This window comes from Leishmania martiniquensis, chromosome 33, assembly GCF_017916325.1.
Source record: "Leishmania martiniquensis isolate LSCM1 chromosome 33, whole genome shotgun sequence".
Taxonomy (NCBI): Eukaryota; Euglenozoa; class Kinetoplastea; order Trypanosomatida; family Trypanosomatidae; genus Leishmania; species Leishmania martiniquensis.
In genome coordinates, this window is record NC_090168.1 from 1150144 (window position 1) to 1169597 (window position 19454).

Consider the following 19454-nt stretch of genomic DNA (forward strand, 5'->3'; position numbering starts at 1 on the left):
GCATCTTCTCTCGTTGCGTACATTGTGTGTGCATGCGTGTGCATGTGTGTGCGTGTGTGGGTGAATGTACCGTAGTCGCTGCGTCTGTACGTGTATCGCTTGACTTACCTCCGTTTTTCTTTTGCCGCCATGACTCTCTCTCTCCCGCCATGCCATTATTTTCTTTTTTCTGCAACGAGCTGTCTCACCTGCCTCGTTGGCCGATCGCTCCTTGTAGCATTTCTGTCACACCTCCCTCTCATTGTGGCAGTTGAACGCAGCAGTCGAGAGTGAAGAGGGAGGAGCGCGCGCCCTTTCCTTCGTCTTTGCTGATACCGCAGAACGATGAAAGCACTGCCAGTAAGCAATAGCGCTTGTGTGCGCATGTGCCATCTTCCCAAGAATCAAGGGCAACCGAGCCATCGAAAGACGCGCCTCATAATCTCGCTAGGAAAAAAAAGCAGTCTCCGACACCGCGCCCGATTTTTCTATTGCGGCGTGAAGACGGCGCATGCATGGGTGGTGCAGGCTCCCTTTGTACACGCGTACTGTAGCCTTTTGTAGATTGTTCAGGGGACTGCACTCGACATGTGTACAGCGTGACATTGACCAAAGGTGGGCGCCGATTCGGCGAGGGCCAGAGAAGGGCCTTTGCTCTTCGCCGTCAGAGAAGTGCTTGCCGCCATCCTGTACAAAGGCTGCACGTGGGAGGAGAGAGGCGGGCAACATTCGACACGGAAAGGCCCACCAATTTCCTCTTCGCTGTGTAGGCTATGCGCGTCTCAGCCTTCCAGACACGCCGCGCGCTCGACTCTCTCCCGTTCCCTTTCTCTTGTCATGTCGTACACCCCTTCCCGCGACCAAATCTCGTGGCGAAGCATTTGGATCGCCGCTTCCATTTCATTCGTGGAGAAATTTTTTTTTTACACCTCTCGCTGGCTCTCGGTGAGGTTCGTTTTTTTTTTGTTCTTTTGTTTTCGCACAAGCCTTTCGGAAAAACCGCCACAGTGCCTCCACCATCTGTCTCTTCCTCGTGAGTGACTTTCCACATCATCAGAGGCAGCGCGCATGGGGTCGCTTTTCTATCGATTGCTCTGAGCATTGTTTCCCCTTCTTAATCTGCGGTTGGCTACTCGAAGGTGGCCGCTGTCCTCTTTGGAAGCGCAGTCATTCGAATCGACGCCAAGGGCTTGTGGCACGCAGCCTCTATACGCTGCCGCCTCGTCCCTGACATCTCTGCAGAAACGCGGCCCTTCGCGGGCCGCCGTCTAGTGGCCTCATACTCTAAGTCAGCAGCAACTGGGGAGCTGCACCGAAGTCTTCACATTGCATCTCCCTTTTTGCCGCTGAAGGCTATCGTCGACTCTTTCGCGGACGAAACCGCAACACCCTCCTCCTCCAGCCGCTATAATGGGAACGGGCAGAGAGGCAGTCTCCACCGCTGGAGACATCGCCGCGCCGGCGCCGGCGGTGGAGCGCAATATCCGGATGCTGCGCTTTGGCTCCCTTGCCATCTTGGGCGCCTACGCCCTAGCCACCTTTTACAAGGTGGGCCTCATTGGTCGAATCTTGCCGGCCTCCATCCGCCATCGCCTCGAGTCGGTTGTGGAGGCCGTCAAGAGCCGTACCCAGCCGATGGGTGATGCCAAGCGGTTCGCCGTGGCCCGGTCTCATTTGACGGCGACGTACACCCTCGCCGCGTCAGGGATGGCGGTGCTAGCGACTGGTGTCGCTGTCTTCCGCCACGCACCACGAGTTTCCATTGCGATTCCGGTCGCGACCACTGTCGTGCCGGCAGCGCTGCTGCTCGGGATCCCAAAGCGGCGGATACTGTCTGGTGGTCGTCTACTGTGCTTCTATACGTCGATGATCTCTGCCGGGTATGCCCTAGGGCCGATCGGGTGGGTGGCGCAGGACAGTCTCATTGTTTTGGTGCTGCTTACTGGATGCACCATGACCGGCATATGTGTTCCGCTTTACCTCACACGCGGCATGATCAGCTATGTAGTGAGCGCGCAGGTGCTCTCCTCCGCCCTGTCCGTTGCCCTCGTCACTGCTCCAAAGCAGTCCAAAGGCAACTCACCGCTGAAGGCGTTCAGGGAGCAGGCTGGAATGGAGATTGTCCTCAATGGCGACATCAACGTGCTGTTCACGATGCAGCTCATGTCCAATGTGGCAGTCTGCATGTGGCATACAGTTCCGAGCATCGTCCACTGCGTAGCGTGGCAGGGGAGGGAAGCGGAGCTCCGCGATTCGATGGACCCCGTGAGGGAGGCGTTCGGAATTTGTGCGGGCACGACGTACGTTGTCTACCGCTGCGTCCGGTGGGCTTGCCGACTCCTTATACGGCGCGTCATGACGGACAGCACCAGCGACCCGCAAGGCGGGCAGGGCCAGAACACCTGGCTGGCGCTATCAAGCCACTCTCTGGACGTCAACGGCGCGAGCGGTGTGGTGTCAAGTGTGGTCATGTGCCTCTGGTATGTGCGGGCCGTGTCGCTGCTGCAGAAGGGTGACATGGAAACAACCTTAAATCAGCTGCGCTCTGTCTGTGCGCGCGTCTCTCCGATGAGGCTGCTGCTCGGAAGCGCCGCCGTACACTAAGAGACCGCTGTCTCTCGCTCGGCTGTCCTGCACGACCTTGCCGTAGACGACCGCGCGGGTGGCAGGAAAGGGAGGATCTGTTCCCCCTCCAAAAAAGAATAAAGCGGGCGAGCTGCATGCATCTTGAGCTGTGTCGCGTAGACGTCGCAGGCGCCATCTCATAAATTCGCTCCGATGCACGTAGAAAAGGACAGTGGGTCACTTCAAGAGACGCAACCGAAGGCAGCAACTGAAACGAGAAGCAGACACGCTGCCCTGTGCTGTGGCTGACTGTCACCGGCGGGCCCCGTTCTCGTCCAAAAAGGAGCGGAGGGACATTCTGCCACGGCGCAGGCCTGTGCACTTTGGATTTCGCGAAGCGGCGACAGGTCGCTATCGCCACCGCTGCGACGGGCCCTCTCCTCTTTTACGTTTCTGTGCGCTCAAGGGGCGGTGCGCCGTGGAGCTCGCATGCTCGGGCTGATGGCTGCGAACACCCCTTTTCGAACCTTTACATCTCATTTGGCTTCGTTGCTCCTTCTCCTGCGTCCCGGTGCGGTGCTTGGCATCTCGCGCTCTCGGTAGTGGCGCCTCTCTTGTCGACCCGCTGAGGGCGGCTCTGCTGCGATGGAGGGGAAGGCGCGAACGCACACGCGCGGGGGTGACATGTTCGCCAGGAAGGTCAGCACCCATTCAACCAACGTTTTGCCGTCTGCACCACAGAACTTCCGTCTCGCACGCAAACCTCCCTTCACGTGCCGCGTGCGGGCGGTGAAACCTATCTGTTGCCACACGATGGGCTCCGCCTGTAAAGCCATCCGTTCATCTCACCCCTGCCGACGAGGGCCTGGGGTCATCGAATGCACCACGCCGCTCCGCGCTACAGCAGTGCTCCCCTTCGTCTCTCTTCATAGAAGCGGTGAGAGAGGCTGTTGGCCAGGCCGGGTTCCCTGGTGTAATGGCGGCCCCGGCCTCGCTTTGTGCCGCGCGCGTTGGAGGAGGTTGGGAGACAGAAGCGGCGCCGCTTTCATGACTGTGTGGTAGAGAACGAGATGTCGTCCCCGTAGGCGGATGCGCGTTGGTGCCTTCTCGGACGCTCTGCGTTGCCTCGACCATAGATGCCCTAGCCCACGAAAAGGTGATGAGGTCTTGTAACGCCGTGCAGACTTCAGTGGGCCATGCCGTGTTCGCGGCAGCCCGTGCGGCGAGCATGATACGCCGAGATTATCTGCAAGCGCATACCTGGCGCCGCAGTAGACCGGTATGCGCTTTACCATCAGGATACACGGAAAGCGAGCACTTTTCATCGGCCCAAGGACGCGTTTCAGATTGTTTTTTGTGGGAGGATTCGGGCGCGGCAAGCATCACCTCTTGCGTGCACGCTGCCGAGGAGCTTAGGGGCTTTGAGCATATTCAGGGATTGCGTGCCAGCCTCGCTACAAAGGCGGCGGCCAAGAAATGCCGCAGCGGAGTGGGGCCCTAGTGAGAGACGTCAAACGCCCCGCCGCTTCATGCGCTCGGTGCGCACCCCGTGAGGGCGGCTTACCAAAGGCGGAGTCGCCGCGTGCGTGCAGAGTTTTGTTTGTGCTTCACGGCGGCCAGGAAACGATATGATCGAGGGCCGCCATCGCTGCAGAAGGACTGCCGCGCAGCTTGGCTGTTGGAAAATTTGAGGTGCTTCTAGGTTTCTGGACCACTACCATACAACTGTCACGGGCATGAGAGGCTGCTGCGGGGGCCGGCGTTGTAGTGCGAGTGCGAGCAGACACAAAGTAGACGCACGGACGGGATGGTGACGGCTCTAGTACATCTCTGACACGACCACTGCAGATGCTGACAAGCGATGCGCAGAGGAACTAAAGGACTCCTCGATTCTGCGCTTCATGCCCCCCTCCCCACCATCGCACGGGGGCCGCTGTTCGAGAGTGGGAACATCCACACCCGTGGCAGCATTGGAGAGCCGTGCCGTCGCAGAACACACAGCCAGCCTGTGGGGCTTTCGACGTGGCCGCTGCGACGGGGCACTTGGCGCTGTGGATCCTTGGGATCTCCATGTAGCGGCTACCGCGGGCGCCTTCCCGGTCAAAGACAAAGCAGCCTCTCGCCTCGCTGTAGGATAGCCAGCGCCAACCTCCGACCGAGAGGGAATTGTCCGAGCCCCTGTGCCGCCTGCGTCGTCAAGCGCATCTGGGTGTGGCTCACTTCCTGAGAGGGCCGCCATGATGGCTGTAGGCGCATGCACCCTCGCCCTGTGTGTCAGCTGTTTTGCCTCACCGGTTATTCTATAACCGGGCTTTGTGCGTCGCCTTTTCCTCCTTCAACTCGACGCGGTACAGCGCCTTTGACAGTACGCCGACAGCGACGGAGGAGGAGAAGGCGCACAGGGCAAAATATTCAACGGCGACAGTGTGAGCGGAGTTCGCGTTGAGGGAAGGTGGTGAAAAGTTGCAGATTGAGCCCTCTGTGTGTGTGTGTGGGGGAGTGTTGTGTGTGACGGCATCAGCGCGGGACGAGACCGCTGCGGCGCTTTGACAGCTGGTGGAAGAGCAGATGAAGTCGCGTAGCTGCAACCGCGAGTGTCTCGGTATGTGCCTGCTTGACTGCACACTTCATTTCTGCGCATACCATGCGGCAGTTAGGGCAGCCTCGGACAAGCGCCTCCAGTGGGTCATGATCTGCTTCCTGTTCGACTAAGGCATCCATGCGTATTCATGACGTGTGCCACGGAGCCCTTCTGCACATGTGAGAGAAGGAAATGGTTTGTGCGTATTCGCTTCGTGGGGACACGAGCATGCCCCGCACAGAATGCTGCTGTCTGCGTGAGCGAGCGACGGCAAAGCTGTACGCGCTCCTCCTCTCCTTTGCCCTCTCTTTCCCGCAAAGAGCGGTGCGCACCACAGCACATGTTAGGCGTGCACTTTATCTCTGGTCAACACACTCGTGAGCGCCTCTGCACGCGATCACTGCATGCTTCCCTTTCTTCTGCTTGTCGCTGCGCTTCTCCTTCTGCTCTCTCTCTCTCTCTAGACGTTAGCGGATAAGCGCGAGGGTGGCGTAGTGGCAAGACAGCAAAGCGAAGGGCGCAGTATTTTCAATAGCCGCTCCGTGATCTGCCCCTTTTCTGATGTCTCTCGCGTTTTCTGCTGCCTTCTTGTCCAACGCTTGACATGCGCACTCAAAGATGCCGGCTGGCGAATGCCCATGTGGCACAAACAAATCCGTGATGGCTGGGGCGGCGGCCACTCTCAAGTGGTTATTCTTTTTGCTCGCTTTCTGTGTGTCAGCTAACGCTTATGTGGCCTCGATTCCTTTTTTTTTGGAGGCCGCTTACTTTGTGGTGGCACTTGTTGCTGCTCTGCTTATGTGGGTGTGTCTGTGTGTGTGTGGGGTCTTTCTCTTTTTCACGGACGATGTGAGTGTGCTGGCTGACGTTTCTTATTTTTTCCTCTCTCAGAGTAAGCATGGGTGCACTTCTTTACCTCTGCTTCATCATACATTGGCACGTCTCTTTACTAAGGGTGCCGTATGCGTTTCCGGCAAGCGTCAAGGATGATTCGTAAGGCGTGCGGCGGTATACATATATATATATATATTTATATATAATGCAGATGCTTCGAAATGATCCTCTCTCTTTTTCGCTGAGTGCGTCCGTGGCAGTTCTGTGGCGCACTCACTTGCAGGCTGCCGGCGTGCGGCGAATCGTGTTGATGCCTGCAAATGACTCGCTCGGCCTCCCAGCTACATACAAGCGACGTTCCCATTTTCAAGCCAAGCGCCTCTCCTCTCCCTGGCATCTCTCTCTGTATGTGCCCTTCACGCTGCTCTCGGCTGAATGCGAACACGTCTTTCTTCTCTTGACCTTTTTCACTTCTGTTTGTTCCCTCCCCCCTCCATTTTGTACCGGGCCTCGTCATCGTTGCGCCCTCTGACTGCTGCGCTCAGATGGGTCAGTCTTGGAGGTGGATGGAGCGCACGGCAGTCCTCTCCTCATCCTCCTGGCAGGAATGACTGAGGCAGAAAAATGCACGCAAGCGATGAAGCGAAGACAAAGTCTGGGGCACGCTTCGGTGCCCAGAATCAAGGTGGGGACATGCCGAGCTGGCTGCGCCGATCCTACACGCGAACCATATCCAGTGAGATTCGCACGACAGAGCAGCTTCAGTGCTCTTTCGAGGATGTTCGAAAGCAATGGTGGGGCCTGTGCCTGACATACACGCAGAGAAGGGAGGAATCGTCTTGTCACGGGAAGGTGGCCACGGAGGAAATCCTTCCACGCGGTACTCGTGATGCAGTCGATCGCCTGGTGAGCCAGCTGAAGTCGGTGAAACAGGAGTTGCTGGCGCATTTGTCGAGGCTATCTGGCGCACTTGCCGTTCCGACTATACCGCCACCGAGCGAAGCAGCGAGCTCCCCTCTGCCGGCATGGGTGAGCGACTTGATGGGCGACAGCATCCCGTGCAACGCGCGTGCGTCTCGCGTGGAGCAGAACTCGGAGGCAATACAAAGCTATCTGCAGGCGATTTGGCTGGCGCGGCGAGTGTGGGCGTGGTCTCTGTGCTTCGCCACTGTCACGATGGACTTGGAGCTGTTGTCGAGCAGTGTCAGTGTCGCAGCGGAGCTCTTTTTTGGCAACCTGTGTCGCGCCGCCACGGCGACTGAAGGAAGCAAGGGCGTCCGTGATTGGGGCGATGACGCTGCCCTCCACAGTGCCTACAATTTAAATGGTGTGCTTTCAGAAGCTCTCCTTCATGCGACTGTTGCCGCTGTAGCGGCTCGGGTGTCGTTGGAGCGACGAGCGGAGAACGGGGTGGCCTGCTGGCATGACGCCCACGTTCCTATGCAGATCTTGGCGAAGGTGGAGGAAGAAGGGCGTGAGATAGCTGCCTTCTTTGGCTGTAGCGTCGCGTCTGCGATGTACACTGCCGGTTCTGTAGGTGGGGCGTCCTCCATGCCTGTAGACCCGCACGCGGCGACGCCGGAGGGGGATGTTCCTGTCCCTATGCCGGAGACGAGTGCTGCACCGGCGATACGCGATATGTTTTGGGTGAACGCTGTCGCGCTGTGCTACGGCGTCGTGGTGCGCGACGACGCGAACGCTGCACGGCTTCTGTCTGTGTTCGAGGCGGCAAAGCGCTCTTTCTCGGCCGAGGCAACGGAGGGGGCGTTGGAAGAGGAATCGGCTTCATCCTCGCCATCGATAGGAGCACCCGAGCAGCCTCGCGCATCAGAGACACCTTCAGTGATACAGTCAGCGACGGTATTTGTCCTACTCGTGGCAAAGCTGCTTATCGATGAGGACTACGGCGCTCTTCCGGAGCTCCTGCGTCGCGCTGGATTCGTCGACGAGGGCGATGACTGTGCTGCGGATGGGGAGGTACTCTGTCCAAGCTTGTTGCTGGCCGCAGGGTGTCCAGAGGGTGCTGTTCTGCGCTTCCTCATTCGCCTTCTGGCAGAGCACGTCGTGCGTCGGCGATGGATAGAGCATGGGCTGGGGCAGGCCTTTCGACCGATAGAACCTCATCATGCCGGTGCAGACGCTGCCACGGTGGAGCCAGACAGGCTGGAGGATGCTGAGCGCCATCAAGGGGCATACGCGCTGGCGAATCGTATGCCCCTTGATGAAGCCGCACGGCGTGCTCGGCTTAACAGACAAGCGGCTGCATGGAAGCTCTTTCCAGGCACGCGAGACCTCTGCCATGCGTTGCAGATGGCCGCGCTGCGCAGCATACGCGGTGAGTGGCCGCTGCCGCCGGCGCTGCTTAGGAGCGCTTTTTCGTAGGGTGGCACTGAAGAGGTGAGCCGATCGTTTGTAGCGCACATGAGCTCCCTGTGCGCACCTTTACACTAGTCTTCCGGGGTGACTGAGAGTTGACTGTTCCGATCGAAGCAAGTTTTAGGTATGGGTCTGGGAGGAGGCTGCCCTTCAGATGGCCGAGACGTCACGGTGCGATATGTGGATAGGCGCATTGCGTCACTTGAGCGCTGGCCAACCCACGCTCAAGTGACGCAAACACTCCCCCCTCCCCCAACACACACACGCACTATCCGTCTCGAATGCATGGCTCTGCGTACTTTCATGATTTCCTGGTGAGAGTCACCTGTTCCCGTGCGCGATGTCGCTCATGTCGCCTGACCAGAAAAAAAACGCTCTTTCGGATGGGCAGGAAGGACTGCCGAACACCTTCTGCGACACTCCTCGGCTCGTGGACGAGGCATTCGGCGTTGCGGACGAAGGCGACAGCGTACCTGCCCCTCACCGAAGCCATAAGGGCGCATCATATGCACCCCTCTCTCTCGATGTGCCGACCTCTTCTTGCAGGGTGAGAAGGGAATGGGAGGGCCATCATGCCACCCCTTCATGCCACTCTCCATCGCGAGACTATTATTTTCAACACTTCAGCGCTACGGTGGTGCCACAGCGCCGAACACAGGGTCAACCAATAAACACGGGGAGAAAAAAAACGACCGGCATATCATCTGAGGCTGCGCGGACCAGCCAGCCGAGCTTCTCTCGATCGTCTGTCGCGATTCACAGAGCTCTTTCTTTGCCCCTCCCTCCCTCCCTCCCTGCCCACCCTTCCGCACCGATCTCCTCTTCAGCCAAAAGCACGCCCTCTGTGTCGCAGCGACTCTTCCGCGGAGCCCCTTCACTCGCCCCCATGGCCCTGATCGAGTGCTCTGAGTTGCTGTCCTCCTCCACGAAGGCGAAGCTGCAGGACGCTGGCATCCTGTACGTCTCGGATGCCGTCGCTCTGTTCTCCTCTAATGCATGCCGCACCGGTGGCAGCAGTGACAGTCAACTGTTATCGGCCGTACGGCATTTCTGCACGACATCGAGACATGACACGTTACAGAATGACGCACGACCACGGCGCCGTCAGAAGCCAGGTGCCGCTGGAGATGGTGTTGACTTCTCCGATGCCCCGAGCGGTTCGGCGAGTGCCGAGACGGCGATGCGATCGACCCTCTCAAACACGGCCAGTCTGTCAAGATTGCTGAAGCTCACAGAGGACGAGGTGCATGAGATTGCGGAGATGGCTGCACGCACCGCGATGGTGGCCCAGGGGGAGGTTGAGCGGCGAAACGGTAGAACTTTGGGCGCGCAGGGAAGCGAGCTCTTTGAGGGCGTTGCGCCATCTTCGCCGCTTGAGCCGCCGGCTTCTCCCCCTCGGCCTGCCGAGACTGCACAGAACACGTGCGAAGATGCTCATGCGTTTGACGGTCGCTCTTGTACGATTCCAGGTTGCCGAACGCTGCTTGAGTTGTACGCCGAAGCTCGGGCCCGACAAGCGCAGGGCTTTCCAACCCATGTAACGACCTTCTCTCGTGAGCTCGACCGCATACTGGGCGGTGGCGTACCCGTTGGTGGCGTCACCGAGATCAGTGGCCCTCCTGGGGTTGGCAAGACACAGCTGCTGATGCAGCTGGCTGTTAGCTGTACCATGCCAGTAGAGTTTGGAGGCATGGGAGGTGCGTGCCTCTTCGTAGATACAGAGGGCAGCTTTGTCGTCGAGCGCTTAGAGCAGATGGCGACAGCGGCGGTCTCGCTCGTGCGCGCCATACTTTTGCGCCAGCGCCAGCTGCCGCGAAGCGAGACGGCTGCCGCGCCGTCCCTCACTCTGAGGCAGCCAGCAGAGTCGAGTAAGAAGCGAAATCGATCCCCACCGCTGGATCTGCACACGGCTCTGCCTCAACGTGACGATTGCGAAGAGAGAGGCGGTGCGCCAGCCATCGAGGGCGACTTCTCTGTAGAGTCTGTGCTGCAGCGCGTGCACTATGTCCGGGTAACAGACCTGGCAGGGCTGCTGGCGCTCTTGCACAGTCTGACACCATGGCTTGAAGAGGATCGGAAGGGTGAAGCGAGCGCTGTGGTATCGACGGGATCAGGTGGCATGACGGCGGAATCTTCCAGGAATCTCAGCAAGTCAGCCGGCGGTGCGCGCACGCCGGTGCGAATGGTTCTCGTGGACTCGATTGCGTTGCCGTTCCGCTCCTTTGAGGGCTTTCACAGAGGAGGTCTCAGTGGGAGCAGTGGTGGTGACGGGGACGGTGCCATGAACCTACTCGGCTACGCAGAGGGGACTGCTGCGCATAAGGGCCTGTCTATGCAGTCTTCCAAGGGCCTTTGGTCGAGGCAGGGGCTTTGGCGGCGTTCTCGTCTCCTGTTCCAGTGTAGTACGTTACTGGAGCAACTAGCAGGCGCATATCAGCTGGCCATTGTGGTGACGAATCACATGACTACCAAGACGCTACGCAGCCCTGCCTCCCAAGACGCCACCTGCGTCAGCGCAGCACAGAGGACCGGCTGCTCTGCCGCTGACGGCGAGGCCAACGGTGGGCACCACCGGCTGAGCATTCTGGTTCCTGCTCTCGGTGATGCGTGGGGACAGGGGCTCTCTACGCGGCTTCTGCTTTCTTTCCACCACTACGACCTTCCTCCGTGCTGCTTTGTCGCTCAAACCACCGCACCGACGGCTGCTAACGAGTGCATGGAGGACGTGGTCTACTCCCTCACAGCAGCACCACACCAGCCGCCGACAGCTCTGCGCAGCGTGGCGCAGCACCGGGTGGTGCGGGTGCTCAAGTGCAGCGGCCAGCCGAGGCGGGAAGCCTGCTTCCTAATCACATCGAAGGGCATTCGCGACGCTCCCAAGGAACTGGCGTCGCGATTGGCTGAAACGAGTGCCGGTGCAGGGCAGGGACATCCATAGGACTAACGGAGCCCTTCCACACTGTTGAGCAAGAGGGGGAGTAGGCTTAGCGGCCCTTCAGCATGGCGCCCATCTCCCGCACATTCCTGCACGCTCTCCCCCTGTAGCACAGTTTTTACCTAGGGAGACGCCTGCACATCGTAGACGGATGCAGACAGAGAGCGCAGCACAGAAGAACATACGACCGCCGAGTGCGCCTCCGCTGTGGTGGGTGGCCTCGGAATAGTTTGGTCACGGCGTGCCTTTAAAGAAAGAGGCACTGGTGCACGTAGCCCCCCCCCCCACACACCATGGGTTCGGCGTGAGCGTGCGCCACTAAACTGCCATCACGCGTGTTGCCACATGACCGACAGTGCTGCACGCCGCATGCCGCCCTTTCTTCACAAAAGAGATGCCACGCGCGCTCTCTTTCGCCCTCTTCCGCTTCCTACATTACTTCGTGCACGCACTGCTACCGTATCCTATTCACAGCTGGGCTCTTTGCCACCCCTCTCCTGTCTCCCTTCATCTCACACCTCCGCCATCGCCCTCGGCCCTTGCCCCCCTCCCCCAGACACACACACAGAGCGAGAGAGAGTGGGGGGGGGCCGGAGCTGAGTTGTCGCGCAGGAGAGCGGTGCCGCTCTCCTGTCATCGGGGGCAGAGGGGCGCTTCTCCTGATGCTCCACGTGTCATGCTGCAACGGTACGCGGGCGAGGTGTGTGTGAAGGATCCGCAGGAAGCGCACATCGACGGCTCTGCGCGCGCACACACGCACTCTCACGCATGCGCAAACATGCACAGATATGTATCGTCACGTGTATGAATGCCTTATGCGCCCATGCATGGTAGAGGTGCCATATGCGCAGTCTGCTGATGGGAACGTAGGCCTGCTGTTTCACGGCTCGTTGCGATGGCGACACTTTTCTTCTCGCTTCTTCGTTGTGACATGCGCCTCCTCCTTGCTCCTGTCTCCTCTCCACTTGACGCAGCGATCACGCCGGGATCTGACTGTGCCAGTGCTCGCGCACGCTCTCTTGTCGGCGCGTGTGCTGATCGTGTGCCTTCTGCATGGCGCGCGATGCAAATAGGACCGCGCTTTGTGCAGAAACGGCGCTGCGCCCGCCGCCTCAAAGGGCACAGTTTTCTTTTCCGTTTTCTGTCTTGTCGTGCCTCTTGTCGCGCTGGCGCTCTTGCGCCCCCTATCGCGAACCGCAGCCATTGCAGAGAACTTTACTGCGCGAAGGTCTCTGCCCGCCTCTGTCTTCTTCGGTTCTGAACCGATTTGCCTGTGCGCGAAAAAGAAAAGCATTGGCTGCCGGATCGACAGGAAGACGAGAGGCGATCGCGGGTGAAGCAGAGACTGCAACGTACGCCATGCCACCAAAGAGAAGAGGGAGTGAGGCACACAGATGGAGCGGGGCGAACGAGCAAAGGAAATCGTGACACTATTCTCCAGGACATTCGGGTCTGGCGCCTTCCAACCTTGCTGTCTGCCCCTCCTCTTCCGTTGCATCAGTGGCTCTGTGGCTGTGTGTGTGTATATGTGAGTGTGTGTGCGGGGGTGGGGGGCGTCCTGCAAGCATCGCCGCGTGTTAAAGCCTTCATGTAAAGCTCCATTAGAGACTTCAGCAACGCCATCAGTTGAGGCAGGTGATCTGCTGTTGTCTCCTTGCGGTCCTTCGCCTCATCCACCGCTCCTCCATGCAGCTCTCCCTCTCGCCGCCTTTCGCGAAGTGACACCGCTTGCGTCAGTCCCCGAGAGGGGAAGGGGGTGGGTGGTAGGTGCGGCAAGTTCAGGTGGCGGCGCACCACAGCGTCTTTCATCGTCGCCTCGGTGTGTACTTCGCGTGACACACGAGCCGCTCTTCAGGAGGCCCTCGCCCCTCTCCTCTTCTCTCGTTGGACTCGTCGCCTCCTTCGCCATTGAGCCGTCTGCGCTGCTTTCACTCCCGCTTTTCTTCTCCTCCCTGTGCTAGCTACCCCGCCTCCTCTCCTCCGCTCGTATCACCCTGCCACCCGTGGCCTCTCGGTCCTGGTTGCGCCGCTCGCGACGCTCTCGCGCTTCTTGAACGAATCCGCAAAGAAGATTGTAGTTACGCGCGCTCACGTCCGGCACGCATAGACCCACAGCCACACGTACCTGTGATACGTGCGCAACACACAGAGAGCAGACAGGAAAGAAGAAACGGCGTCTCCACTCCCCGTCGGCTTTCCCTCTCTTTTTCTCTCGCGTCAGCCTCTCTCTTTTTTTACTGGCGCGCCGATGACGTCTCACCACCCTTTTGAGTATGCCTTCATGGCGGGCGCGTCCTTCTCACCCAAGGAGCGCGTCCAACTCTCCAGCTCCCTTCCTCTTCTTAGCGTGCAAACGAAGCGTAAGGAGCTGGTGCTCTGGGGCAAAATATTCGGATACAAGGCGGACTACATTATCGTGGAGGCCTTTGACGACGACGCAGTGGTGGAGCCTGAGCTGTACTACACCCTCGATGAGGGGCATACCTTCAGCCTTCTCGGTACCCCCTCCTCGGTCTTTGCCATGTGCCCAGGCTACAGCAACTGCAAGGGTCTGGAGCAGGCGGAGTGGAAGCAGATCATGCTACTCGGCATGCGTGGCCCCTTCATCGGTGACCCTGCGTACGAGTACCGTGTCAGCAACCATAGCGCAGCTCACGGTGCACCGGAGACGCAGAGTGTGAAGGAGTCGGTGCGCCTGGCCCTCTTTATTGAGGAGCTTGACCACGAGTGCCGGGTGGTACCTCGTGGGGCATACGTCATGGCCGAGCGTCAGTCGACGGCGACGATTGCGATGACCACTGGGGCTGACATTGACGCGGGCTCGCGGACTGAGGCTCGGCGCAACAGTGCGTTTACAGGACTTCCGCGCACGGTCGAAGGGGCCCTGACACTCCGCAATTATTACCACCTGCGTGCTGTGAACCCGTACCGCCGCCTTTTGGCGCGCAGCAAGAACTCCTTCTTCAGCAAGTCAGCGCTGGAACAGGTCAGCGAGCACCCCCTCCTCGACGCAACCTTCGAGTCCTTGTCGGGGGATGTGCCATCGGGAATGTGGCAGCTGCGCTACGACCCATTTCACAACGTCGTGATAGGCCGCAACATCCGCTTCCCTGGTTCCCTTTTCTACCACGTGCCAGAGACCTCCGTCTACGGCAGTGTGTACATGGGTGATGGCAACATGAACATCAATGTTGCCTTCGAGATGTAAAGCCGACGAGCACAACCGTGTCAACGCCCGCAAGCACGCGTTTTTTGTGTTTCTTTCTTATGTGAGTGTGCGTATGCGTGTGTCTCTGGCCGTGGCCGCTGAGTGATGGGTGGCGTAGCCCTCCGATCCCTCGGCCTCTTCTCCTCACGGCCACCCCAGGCACGGATGTAGTCGTAGTGAGCTCGTCATGCACATATGTGGCCGGGCTGGTGCCCGCGCATCGAACAGTCTGTCTGGCGCTTTTCCCCACACGTTATTTTTGGCTGCCACGAGAGACGTCGGTGGCCGCAGCGGCGACTCTTTCTCTCTCTCTCGCTACGCTGTGCGGGCTGCCTGCTCGGCCACCGTACGCGCCGTCATAGCAGGTCGTGGGGTTCTGGCGTACACAGCAGGCGCTTCTCCGTCTCTGCCGCCCCTTTTCCTTTGCGGTTCAGTTAGCGTAGATGTTCTTGGATGCAGAGAGGGCACCGCCTGGCGTTCTGATGTTTTGTAAGAGCCCTCCTTTCCTGGCGTGCATGCCATCCCTCTGACCTTCTCCCACCCCGCGCCTCCCCTGCGCGAGAGGGAGAGGCGCTGCCATCACAATAGGCCTGCTGTTCTCTCTCTAGACCGGCAGGTCGGGGTCTTGCGACTGCTGTGCAGTAGTTCTTGCATGCCACGTCTCGCTCGTGACGATGGCGTGCGCCATGGGACAGTCCTGTTGCTGTCCCATCCCTTTCGCAGTAACGATGGAGAATGACACATGCGGAAGTGGATGGGTTCGCCGCTCTTGATGCGCCGTTCGCGGCTCCCTCTGTCTATGCCACCGCTTCTCGCACTGGGCGCCACTCTTTCGCTGTGCTTGTTCGCTTCCCCCCCTCCTCCCTCCACCAAGACGCGCCCCTTCTTAGTGCTCAGAGGCACAGCCGCTCTCCCTCTGCAGCGTGGCATGTGATGAGCTCTGTGTAGTAAAACGGACGAGTGCAAGGAAGAAAGACTAGGTTGGGCAGATTCGTAGACGTAGGCGGCAATGCTGCGCCGACGCTTTGTGCCAGTGACAGCTGCTACTGTCGTGCTGAGTAGCAACACGACCGTGTCTGCGTTCACGCTAGCCTGCGCATCGCGCTCGGTAACGTCTCGCGGCCAGTTCAACCCTATTCACGCCTTCACGGAACAGAGTACCAGCCCAGCAAAGAGGGCCACAAACGAGAAGGAGTTTGAGTTGATGATCACCAATCCAGGTCCACTGCGCGTCGCCTACTCGCCGGACTACCTCGACTGGCTGTATCGTGCTTACCGGTCAAAGCTTAAGTACGCTGACGAGCGCAAGAAAGCAGAAGAGGTGTTTAACGGACTTCTGCTAACAAGCCAGAGGGATGAGCATGGGCCCCATGCCGCTCCGGCGCTGCCTGGCGCCCTACCCCCAGGACAGATACTGCGTCCGCGCCACTCTGTGCGGCGGCAGGTAGGAGAGGCTCAGCGAGCGGCTGCCCAGGAAAAGCTCGATGCGCTCGCGCAGCGGCAAGGCATGCTGGACCTTTTCGAGCGGCAGCCACAGTTCCCTGCGATCCACATCGACAAGGCCACTCGCTACCACGTTGCGGAGCTTTTCAAGGAAATGGTGCTCGACCGTGCCTGGACGTCGGAGGAGGTGTGGGACAAGGCACTCCTGTACCGCGCGATTCTAACCGAGCGGCAGGCGTCATATCCCGCTTCTTACCGTTACATCCTAGATACAGCGCAGGAGGTGAACCTAGCACCACGGCAGAGCAGCAGCAGCAGCGCCCCTCAACGCCCCTCCAGTGAATTCGTTAGTAGCACCGATGCCGATTATGCCGCGGTCATCCCGAGTGAGGACGACTACATGTACTTTGTGTACCTGGTCCGGAGATACTACATTGATAACGTGGTGGAGGGGCACGTCGTGCTGCGCTGCCACCGCCACCCGAACGCGTCGGAACTGCTCTTCTCCCATCCGCCACCGAAAGATGAGCAGGAGGTGCTGCGGGGCCTCTACGGAAGCCAGGACGCTGCCAGAGCAACGCAGGGCGGAGCCCCGTCGACCGCGGCGGAAGGTGATGCCGCCGCCGTGCCAAAGCAGAGGCTCTCTGCATCTGCCGCCATCGCCCGTCCACGTCCTCCGTGCTCCTACCCGCCCACTGAGGCGCTGTGGCGCTGCGAGGAAAACGAAGCGCTGCTGCGCGTGCTTGTGTTCGGCGAGCTGAACCTGCTGGTGTCAGAGAACCCTTTTGTTCGTTTCCCGAACGCACAGGCGTATCTGACGCGGCCATCAGCAAGTGCTCCCGCCGTTGGCGCCGCAGGAGCCTCCGTGGAGGGGGCTGATGGCTCTGGTGGGCCGCCGCCGCCGTATCGTCGCGGGGGTGGTCACCGCGGCGTCAGCAGCGACAGCGGTGTTACGTTGTCCAGCGTGATTGCGGAGAAGCGCGGCCATCTTCTTGCACCGCTTTCTCGCAACGTGGCAATGATGATTGACAACCGCGCCAACGATGTTCGCCGCCTTCAGCAGCGCTACGAGCGCGAAGACGCTGCGTTGTTCCAGACGATGCTGCGCGGCGGCACACATGCAGAGGAGAACCCCGGTCTCTACTCCTCCTACTCTGACTGGAGCTACTTCAATCCACGCGCCGTGCGAGCTGAAGAGCGCGATGCGTTATCGCGCCAAACTGTGGCTGCCCTCAAGAGGTATGACGAAGCCTCCAAGAACCTTTATCGTATAGGATTCGAGGAGGCGGAGGCTAAAGCCACTACCCGCGCTGTGGAGGGGGTGAACGACGCGCCGTCGTACCTGCCGACGCTGCCGCACTTCGTAGCGCTTGTGAAGAAAAACCCGCAGGTGTCCTTCCTGAGTCATGTGGCGCTGCCGGAGGCATATAGCTCTGCCTCTCCGTCTCCCACGAGGCTATCGGAGAAGCAGCAGCTGGAGAAGCTTATTGTGCAACTCGCTCGAGCCCTATATCGGACAGCGCTCGAGTTCCACAAGCAACCGTTGCGCCGTGTGAACCGGCAAAAAGCACAGGTGGCTGCTTCCCTGTTGGACCGCTTTGTGGCGGAGAGCTGGCGAGCACACTGTGTACTGCACCCATCGTCAGAGGGTGTGCGCGAGATGGCGCGGCGCTTCAGTCCGTACGTTCCCTTTGAGGGTCGTATTCTCGACGAAAGCGGCTTCCCGACGGACGCGCGTGTTGAGGACTACGAGCGGTGGATGGCAGCACCGACCGCGTAGGTCCTCACCTCACCTCCATCTTGGTGTCGGACGCGATGGGCTCGATGGTGCGGCATCTCTGTTGCCATGCGCAGCAGAAGGGCTGGAAAGCAGAAAGAGAGGGGGGGGTAAAGCCGATGGTGCCGGCGTCTGCAACCTCCTACGCTACCCTCCTATCTTATGTGTAGCGCTCGACGCCCTGGCTTTTATTTGCGTGAGCACGCAGAGAGCGGTGGCAGTGAATCGATGGTGTGGAGGGAGGGCCACATGTTAGGCAATGCGCCCGTGCCTGTCTGAGGGCGTCGGCGTTGTCGCTGGGAGCTGAAATGCGATCGCTTTCGTTACCGGGCGCTAGCGTTGCGGCTACAGAGCCGACCCCGCATTGTTGTCATCTCCGTCTCGACTTGTATGTCTCTCTCTTTCTGTCTGTGTGGAAATGTGCCTCATGACGCCATCACGAGTGTGTCGGGTAGAGAAGCGGAGCATAAAAGAAAGGCAAAAAAGCGCTTCCAATGCAGGGGTGCGGGATGGCCGAGGCAGCACAGAGTGGGCGAGAGTGGTTGGGTGGTCGGGCAAGAAGAGGGCGAAGGTAAGGAAGTGTGAGTACGTCGACTCAACTGCCCTCCTCTGCTGTCTCCTCTCCCCCCTCTCTCTCACCAGCGCCGCATCGTCGGCGGGTTCAGTCCCCCTCCGTCACATAAACGTCAGAGGCAAGCAAAGCAAACGGTAGCCGAGAGCACAGGCGTAAGGGTTGGCGTGCGTATCGAGGCGTACACGTCGTGCGCTGCATTCGCCACGGGGCGTCTTGCTCTCTGGACGCAGCGTCGCCGAAGGGGAAGGCCCTTGCGCGAGTACGCAGCGACCGCTGTCGGATGGCGGATGTTCTCGAGCGCGAGGAGGGACATGGAAGCGACTCTCACGAGACTGCTGCCCCTTTGAAGCCCCCCAGCACCAGGCGCTCATGCACATTATCTGTGGGGATGCGCCAGGGCTTCCCGCCTCACCCTTCCTCTCTGCTTCTCCTCTGTGACGAATCTCTCTTCATCCACACCCTTGCCATCGCTTCTTTTTTGTTTTTCTTTGCTTCCCAACCGCCCCTTGGTTCCGCCAACTCGCACGACACGCCGTACGGCATCCACGTCCCCGAGCGCTGCGCCACAGTCTTTTTCTTCACGCACATATCGACAAAGCCGCGTCTGCTACTCCACTCAGGCAATACATGCATTCCTGCCTACGCTCCCTCGCTCTTGGTGCACTCTCCATCAAGCCACACTCGGGCGCTCATCAGCGCAGGCCTCTCTCAAACAAGCGCGCATCATTTTCTCACTACCTCTTTTTCTCTGGCACCCGCTCCCGTTTTGCTTTTTTCTTTTTTTTTCGCAGGCGACAGCCATCCTTCATATAGTCGCCCGCTCCTCTCCACTCCCCTCCTCCCCCCTCGCGTTCTGCTCTGCTTCCTGTGGCACACGCGCCTGTAACTAATGGGAGCTCCTTCCTCTAAATTTTCTCGGAAGGTCGTTTTTTTTGCCAAGCCCTTCCCCATCACTGTCTTCCCTGCTCAGATCCGTTTTTTTTCTTAGGCATCCGTAAGGCTTTTTGTGGGCGCATTGTGTACGCTAACACGGAGACCGTACTCCAATCCACGTGGCAACGGATCACGAAAACTAGGAAGCGGTGTAGCAGATCGCTAACAACGTATGTGCTCTGGCGCCGGCTACTGTGTGTGTGTTGCTTATCACGGCTTGCAGCACAGCACCAAAGGAGTGGCTCGAAA

General features: G+C 59.5%; 5 protein-coding genes across 5 annotated transcripts; all 5 read left to right on the forward strand.

Moving 5' to 3' along the window:
* Nucleotides 1-1389: 1389 nt before the first annotated feature.
* Nucleotides 1390-2583, forward strand: LSCM1_02754 (uncharacterized protein; the record flags this gene model as incomplete). Its single annotated transcript, XM_067320329.1, has 1 exon — nucleotides 1390-2583. One exon carries the CDS (start codon nucleotides 1390-1392, stop codon nucleotides 2581-2583), a length of 1194 nt encoding a protein of 397 aa, XP_067175704.1.
* A 4000-nt stretch (nucleotides 2584-6583) lies between these two features.
* LSCM1_02755 (uncharacterized protein) lies at nucleotides 6584-8341 on the forward strand (the record flags this gene model as incomplete). Its single annotated transcript, XM_067320330.1, has 1 exon — nucleotides 6584-8341. The coding sequence occupies one exon, from the start codon at nucleotides 6584-6586 to the stop codon at nucleotides 8339-8341; it is 1758 nt and encodes a 585-aa protein (XP_067175705.1).
* An 880-nt stretch (nucleotides 8342-9221) lies between these two features.
* LSCM1_02756 (uncharacterized protein) lies at nucleotides 9222-11273 on the forward strand (the record flags this gene model as incomplete). Its single annotated transcript, XM_067320331.1, has 1 exon — nucleotides 9222-11273. The coding sequence occupies one exon, from the start codon at nucleotides 9222-9224 to the stop codon at nucleotides 11271-11273; it is 2052 nt and encodes a 683-aa protein (XP_067175706.1).
* Nucleotides 11274-13518: 2245 nt separating this feature from the next.
* Nucleotides 13519-14478, forward strand: LSCM1_02757 (uncharacterized protein; the record flags this gene model as incomplete). Its single annotated transcript, XM_067320332.1, has 1 exon — nucleotides 13519-14478. The coding sequence occupies one exon, from the start codon at nucleotides 13519-13521 to the stop codon at nucleotides 14476-14478; it is 960 nt and encodes a 319-aa protein (XP_067175707.1).
* A 1009-nt stretch (nucleotides 14479-15487) lies between these two features.
* Nucleotides 15488-17701, forward strand: LSCM1_02758 (uncharacterized protein; the record flags this gene model as incomplete). Its single annotated transcript, XM_067320333.1, has 1 exon — nucleotides 15488-17701. One exon carries the CDS (start codon nucleotides 15488-15490, stop codon nucleotides 17699-17701), a length of 2214 nt encoding a protein of 737 aa, XP_067175708.1.
* Nucleotides 17702-19454: the final 1753 nt, after the last annotated feature.